Source organism: Ipomoea triloba, chromosome 5 (genome assembly GCF_003576645.1).
Source record: "Ipomoea triloba cultivar NCNSP0323 chromosome 5, ASM357664v1".
Classification (NCBI taxonomy): Eukaryota; Viridiplantae; Streptophyta; class Magnoliopsida; order Solanales; family Convolvulaceae; genus Ipomoea; species Ipomoea triloba.
In genome coordinates, this window is record NC_044920.1 from 20,828,618 (window position 1) to 20,836,471 (window position 7,854).

At 35.4% G+C, this 7,854-nt stretch overlaps 1 protein-coding gene across 1 annotated transcript in view; it reads left to right on the forward strand.

The window, feature by feature from the left end:
• The window catches only part of LOC116019053 (ribosomal RNA processing protein 36 homolog), a 5,901-nt gene extending 2,269 nt beyond the window's left edge, over positions 1-3,632 (forward strand). The window contains exons 2-10 of the mRNA XM_031259125.1: positions 464-604; positions 690-823; positions 923-989; positions 1,436-1,488; positions 2,274-2,328; positions 2,430-2,504; positions 2,844-2,961; positions 3,046-3,092; positions 3,182-3,632. Coding sequence (XP_031114985.1) covers positions 515-604; positions 690-823; positions 923-989; positions 1,436-1,488; positions 2,274-2,328; positions 2,430-2,504; positions 2,844-2,961; positions 3,046-3,092; positions 3,182-3,277 — 735 coding nt within the window. The 5' untranslated portion in view covers positions 464-514 and the 3' untranslated portion in view covers positions 3,278-3,632. The remainder of the gene's footprint in view (positions 1-463; positions 605-689; positions 824-922; positions 990-1,435; positions 1,489-2,273; positions 2,329-2,429; positions 2,505-2,843; positions 2,962-3,045; positions 3,093-3,181) is intronic.
• Positions 3,633-7,854: the final 4,222 nt, after the last annotated feature.

Genomic DNA, 7,854 nt, shown 5'->3' on the forward strand with positions numbered 1-7,854 from the left:
GTTTTTTTTTTTTTTTTTTTTTTTTTAATAATTTCTGCAATATTTTGTGATATGTATGTATTCAAGGAAAGGGGCACATCAGCCTCATGTAGTTATTTACAAATCTTATGGGTTGCACTATATTAATGTATGAATAGTATTTGGGTTGACTTTGTATTGTATGGATATAAGCTGATGCTTTATTAGTGATTTTTGTAAGGAATTAGATTTATGAATGCTTGTATGGATTGATGGATGATGTTTGTATGAATTACTAGATTAGATTTATGGATATGTTGTATGAAAGATATCAATTCGGTTAAAGTTAAAGGAATGAATTTTGGCTTGTTTGAGAAAATCGAAAAATTGGTAATTTGGTTTCAGTTAATTCAATTTGAAATTGACTGTATTAACTGATCCCTACTTGTTGAGTCATTCAATCTTCCAGACGCAAAACCTAACTCTGTTGTGAATGCTGTTTCAGTACTACTGTACAAATCTGGTTAATTCCTCGAAAATTATCTCGGGTAATAGAATGAAGAAAGCAATGGAGCCGGAGGTTGTTGCGACTTCAAGCAAAATTAAATTTGAGGACAGTGATGAGTATGAATCTTCCTCAGAAGATGTAAGAATCTGGACTGTAATTGTAAAACTCCATGTGTTTATGTGTATATAAATTTAACACAAATGTGCCTTGAATGTATGAGCAGGTAGAGGAAGAGATAGAGAGAGAGCTTGCAGAAGTTACATTTGAGGAGCTGCAGAAGGCCCGCTCAGATGGGTCAGAGGTACTATATAGGAAGCCTACAGCAGAGACCAAGGGTGGCCGATCTAACAAAAACAGGTTACACATGCACATCAGCACATGTCTCTCCATTCATTGGATTTGTTGGTTTTAGAATGTTATTTTTGATAAATTTTTTTAATTCTGAAATTTGTCAAGGCCAATGGAGATAAGTAGTAAGAAGCCAGTTAGCAGATTTAGAGAAGTTGTTCAAGTGCCAAAAAGGGTTAGTCTTTATTCTTTGCATTTTTTAGCTATTATTTGGACAAGACATATGATCCATACTAACAATTAAATGAAGTTGATCATAATATAACAATTATTTGCTTAGATTATATGTGCAAAACCTTTATTTTCCATGCCTTTTGAAATGCATGCTGTGACAGTGATTTGATATGGTTCTTATTTGTTGAAGGGAATTAATTTTTGCAATTTCAAAAACTTTGGGTGCGTTTACTAACTGGAGAAAGAATATAGAAACTATGTTTACTTTGTACATTTGGAAAATCAGAACTAGAGATAGGAGTGATGAAAAACTATAGGAAGGAATACAAAAAAATACATTTATGTTGTACATTTGGAAAATACATTTATGTTGTACAAGCTGTCTGAACTATTAATCATGTGTATATCTTGAAAATAGTTTCACCTTGATAAAAATTTCCTATTCAGGTTGTACGTGACCCTCGATTTGAGACATTGTGTGGCAAGCTTGATGAGGAAGGGTAAGCTTTGTAATACACTGTGTTGCACCCTTTTTTTTTTTTTTTTTTTTTTTTTTTTTTCTTTTGAATAACAATTTGTATTTAATTCCCCAAGGTTGTTAGGTATTCCAATATTTGTTTATCTGTTTTTATGTTCCCATAGGTGTTTATCTTCATTTAGGTGGAAATTTTATACTCCTGTCCTGCTTCATACAAAATTTAGGACCTGTTCTCCAAAGCATCTAAATGGTTGTTATTAGTAAATAATAAGAGCCAAATAGATAAAAGTTTTATTTGAGTAGCACTGCCGAATTGGGGGAAAAATGAGATGGATATATAGCACAGGCATTTATTTAAGTGCAATGTTATTTCTCCAACATAAAGGTCTTCTTATGTTTAATAAATAAAATGTGTTCATATTTAATATTGGGTTGCTTCTTGACAACTGATTTTATTGCCTGCTTCAATATAACCTGGGTGGCAAAGTGGGGATTTGGATGAGCTTGCTTCTCTTCTGCTTCATTGACACACCTGTTTATATGTTGCATGTTGCACCTGTTAGTGGGATTACTAATATAATTTTTTTAATATTTCCTATAATTAGGTGTAATAGCTCATGATGGTATTTCTTTAATTTGTTTGTGATATTTTTACAGCAAATCATGATTAAGTTTTTGGCAGCCATTCATTTTCTGTCATGAATGGTCCTCTGAATATGCTAGCTGTTGCATCTTTAAATAAAATATTTTATTAGGTTCAGGATGAAATTTTATGTTATTGTAAAACTCTTGCGCTACATGTTTCAGATTCAAGAAGAGATATAATTTTCTTTATCAAAAAGATCTTCCAGCTGAAAAAGAGGTTGGTTTTGCTCTACAGCCTCAACTCATACTTGATTCACTTGGAATTTCATGGTTGGTTGAAATTATTTTCTTCTGATTATAATTTTTTGTCATTTATAGGATCTAAAGAAACAGATGACAAGAACAAATGACCCACAGGTCATCAATGAGCTAAAGAATCGCATTGCTTGGATTGTAAGTGCTAACTCAGATAGTTGCATTTTAGTTTTGTCAATTAAAATGTTTTCTTAACCAGCTTGGTTGGCGTGAGTGGCCGTGCACTCTCTTCCCCTGAGAGAGGTTGGGAGTTCAAACCTCCTCTTGTATGGAAAACCTATCTAGCCAATACTTTGCCCCTTAATTGGGCTGACCGTGATCGGGGATTAGTCTGAGTATGGTACGGGCTTAAAGGTGCCTTCTATAGTTGGGGCTTGCTCAGGATACCTCGTGGTGTAACAAAAAAAAATTAAAATGTTTTCTTGGTACACTCTTATTTATGTCTCATCTTTCTCTCCTCAACTTTTTACCTGCCAGGATAAGCAGTTGAAATCTGCTTCTACAAGGAATACAGAGAAAGTGATTCTATCTGAGCACAAGAAAAAACAGAGAGAGGCTGCAAAACAAGGGAAACAACCTTATTATCTTAAAAAATGTATGTTCTCTGATAAACAATGTTCCTTTACTTGCCCATCCATTTTGAAAAAAGAGCTATGTTGATGGTATTTCTTGCTTGCAGCTGAAATACGGCAGCGTAAAATTATTGAGAAATACAAGGAACTCAAGGTATCTGCACTCTTTTTGAATTACCAGTCTACACTGATCAGCTATATGATATTGAATTCAAGAAACTAACCTTGTTTTTGGTTTACCAGGGGTCTGGAAAGCTCGAGGCATTTATCGAGAAAAAGAGACGGAAAAATGCTTCCAAGGATCACAGGTACTTGCCATACCGCCGTTCTGAAGAATAAGAAAAACAGTGACATTGCCAGTTTGCTTTCCAAATTAATGGTCCTTTTAGGGGGTGGTTTAAGCTGAAATTAATGGGCACTTCCATTTGCCAAGGGTTGAAGTGATTTATTTTGGTATTATGAGTGAGATAGGATTACCAAGGCTTGATGATTTTGTCTTAGCCAATAACTTAAGTTTAGAACATAAACTGATATCAACAATCAATTAACATGTCACTCTTTAAAAGTTTAAACTTGAGCTGGAACTTTCAATTTAAATTTTACTTTACAAATGAGAGGACACAATGATGTAATGAATTTTGTATTGACTACGACACAATGGACCTAGTAGAAATGAATATCACTTTAATGCAAATTTTATACGTCTAAAGACTTTCAACATGAGGTAACTCATATAACCATAAAAAAGGCAGGGGTTAACACCTTTGAAAATTCTTTTCTTAGACAGCTCCGGAATTGATGATGAAGTCCATCTAAAAATAAAACCTTAATATACCGTAACAAAGATAATCACCAAGTTTGTTTTCAAAAATAAAAAAATCACCAAGTATGAATGCCAATTGATTTAGCAATGCAACTAAGATAAAACGCTTATCCAAATTTTGACAACAAAAGCTCTTGAAAATGATAATCCTAATTCCTAACAACTACAATCTAAGGTGGTGCTATGAGGTTGCATCTTTATTTCCTCTTAGAATGTGTACTAGGTAAACTCTGCTTACCTTGTGGTTACCAAGTCAACAGATTGACCAATTTGTCGTGTGATTATAACATATTGTCAAGGTTAAGCTCCGCGCTCGGCCTCAGGCGGCCAAGGCCGAGCTTAGTGCTTAGTTTTGGGTGGCCCAAGCTGAGCTCGACGCTCGTCCTCGAGCACACCAAGGCCGGCATCAGCCTCAGGCACCTAGCACGCCATGTGCTGATTGCGGCCTCAGGTGCTCAGCCTAAACTGATACTCGATCAAAGAAGGCCGTAACTGCCCACCCTTTTATATATAATCAAGGTTGCAAAAATCGCTACCGCTCCTTGGACGCCTTTTTTTTTAAAAAATTATTTAAAACTTGATAATTACAAATTATTTAATACTTTAATAGTTAGTACTAAAATATTAATATTAACCTAAAAAACATCTAGAATTGTAAATTGTATAAAGATTTAAAGAATCAAAATACAACACAGTCAAAACTCACAAAGTATTAATATTAGAGTACCTGATTTTGAATTTTCTCATTACACTTTTTTTGGGTTTGTGACCAATTTGAACAATTTAAGTTTATTTCACTAAAAATGACATCAGTTTGAACAAAATAACCCATTTAAAAAAAACACGGAAAAAATAACTAACCGACAGCCTAGACACTTGCCTAGGTTGCCTAGTCTGTCGTGACCTAATCAGCGCCTAGGCCACCTTGAACGGCGATTTTGCTGAATTTCTAGGCGGCTAGCCATCGACTAGCGCCTAGGCGCAATATTTGCAAAATTGTATATAATGTTATTAATTTGTATTCTTGTAATGTATTTATTGTTATTTCTTTTTATTTTTGTACGGAGTAATTTTTTTAAAAAATTTATGTTTATTTAGGAATCATGATTTCAATTGTTAATTATAAATTTTCTCTTTGAAAAACAACACAATAAAATGTTAAGCATATTTTCCCAACTCCGGGAGGCACACTGACCTGAGTGGGGACTTTCTGATCGTTTTGAACAGATAAAAATGCATGTTAAATGCGGGTTACTTTATACAAGTTTGAGACTTAATTTTTAGCCTAGATCCATTTGAAAATTTAATATATTAAATCTATGTATATATCATATCCATACAATGTCACTTTATATACACACACACAGAGTCATGCTCACTTAAGAACCAATTCCCACATGTACTAAAAAAAAGAAAGAAAAGAACCACTTCCCACATAAAAACTATAGACAAATCGTAGCCATTGAAACTAATAAATCAACGACTATGATTAAACATAAAGGCATCAAAGGAATTTGCCTAATTAGCATGTCAAATCCCCCAACATCAAGCTTAAAGGACAAATTCGTTTGGCTATAAACCTACTCTCTCGTCTAAATAGGGATAGAGTCTGAATTTTTCTCACATTCTACGCCTACCCATTCTCATTCACACCAATAGGCAATAACCCATAATGCACACCACTAACTGTGCATATGCACACTTTAATGTCAGAGTCTGTTTTACAAATATTGAAATTTTTTACAATAATTATAAAATTAACTCTATATTTTTTTATACTAAGACCCTAAACTATTGATAAACCATGATGGGTAGCTATGATCAGTCCTCATTTGTTATTAGAAGACCTTGTTCCTCATCTAAATCACCCAAAATGTACACCACTGACCGTGCAAATGTACACCTACAAAGGCCACATTGCACATAATATTTCAAACTCAAAAGTTCATAATAATTGTAAAATTGACCAGCGTTTTTTATTACTAAAACCATCAACAATTGATGAGCACTAATAGGTGGCTATGATGAATCCTCACTTTTTTACATGAAGACCTTGTTCTTCTTCTAAATCACCCAAAATGCATACCACAAACCGTGAAAATGCACACATACGATGCACACTACCGATTTTGATATAACCATTTTGCCACTTGGGATCAACTCTACAAGGCATTCTTGCAAAAGCATTTCCCTCCATCTAAGGTCACCAAGCTCAAGAAACAAGTATAAAATTTCAACAATTTGATAATGAAAGCTTATATAAGGCATGGAAGTGGTTCAAGGATATAAGAAGGCAATGATATAGAAATTTGTTTACTCCAGGGGCTTCATTTCTTCATTTAAGAGGGACTCATGGACAACTTCAAGGCTATTCTAGATACATCTTCAATGGGAAGAGTGTTCATTGACATGACATTGGAGATGGGAGAACAAATGACAGAGAGAATCACGGCTAACACCGGATATTGGTACAATGAGAGAGTTGAGCCACCAAGAAAGGAGATATTGACCAATATGTTTAAAGTGAAGGGAAAGGAGATATTGACCAATATGTTTGAAGTGAAGGAGAAGATGACCTTGCAACCACAACTAGGTTCTATTCAACACATGCTCAAGAAAGTGACCAGCCAAATTGTTCACTCGATTGCTACAACCCACCTCAAGTCATCTCAACCATGTCATTTATCTTTGTCTCATGACCTTCAAAGTATGTCAATGGTGGCTTGTTTTGCCATTTGTGGAGGCTTACCATGCATCTCATGAATGCCACCTCTTGGATCCAAATGCTCAAGTTCCCATATCAACTATGGAGCAAATATATGTGGTGGGATATGCTAGACAAGGGCACGCTTATGGAGGGTACAGCTAATAGAGTAGAGGCCATCCGATTTTCTGTTTAGAGCACTCCCACCGGGGTGGCAAACCCAAGCTCTTTTACAAAAAACCTGCAGCCTAGATTTCATTGTAATTAAGGTTATAGAAGGAATGCCCAAGAAAATCAAGCATGGAGAGGGAACTAAGGGCAAGGAAATTTTAGTCAAGGCCAAGGGGGTTTCAATCAAGGGTAACAAACACAACTACCTCATAAGAATTCTCAAGGTCATCAAGTGCCAACTCAATCAAATCAAGATGGTGATATGATGACCGTGATGAATGCTATCTCTCAATTAACCTCCCAATTGAATAGGTTGCAACTTCAAGTGGGGGATTTGAGGGGTCAAAGGCATCAAGTCCCTAGTCTATCCTTTTCTTCATCTAGTGGGAAGCTCCACGCTAGCACTGAGGACCCAAGAAATTAAGTAAATACTATAACTACAATAAGTGCGAAGGCATTGAATTGAAGTATCCACCATTACCATCAAATGACCATGAGGAGAGCCAAGAAGAACCAAAACCATTGGAGGATGAAGTTGAAGAAGCAGATAGAAACCATGTGGAAGAAAAAATTGTCACCACCGACAAATGACAAGGAGAAAACCAGCGACGGCAATGTGAGAAGTGAATCAACAAGCAAGCAAGAGGAGGATTCCGACATCCCCTACCATTTGCTACTATTTCCAAAGATTGTGGAAGAACTAGGAGACCGGAAGGTAGAAGAAATTCAAGACGATGCTTGACAAACTAGAGATTTTCATGCTATTCATGGAAGTGGTAACTCAAATTCCCTCTCACAAGAAGTTGAAAAAGAAGGTGGTGGTAAACTGTTGGAAAAAAATAACATAAAATGACATTTTAAGTGGCTATTTTGTGGTACAACTATATGTGAGGTCCACTTCCGATTTGGGTCGGGTCAAAGTGGATCCAGGTTCTTCGTAGTTAGACAAAGAGATTGATATATTGTACGTTCAAAACGGAAAATAGGTGAATGAGAAATTGGTTCTCAAAGTAGACACATTTGAGTTGGAAAAAGAATGTGGAAAGACTTTAAAGTAGTTTTTGTCCCACATTGGTTAGGGAAGTGGGTTTGCACCACTATTTATACAAGAGCGCAACCTTTCTGAAGCACATTAAATTGTATAGCATACAGGCTCTTTCTCACGCGATTGAATTGAATTTTATACACATTGAAATCAAGCTTTCTACCTCAGGAAAA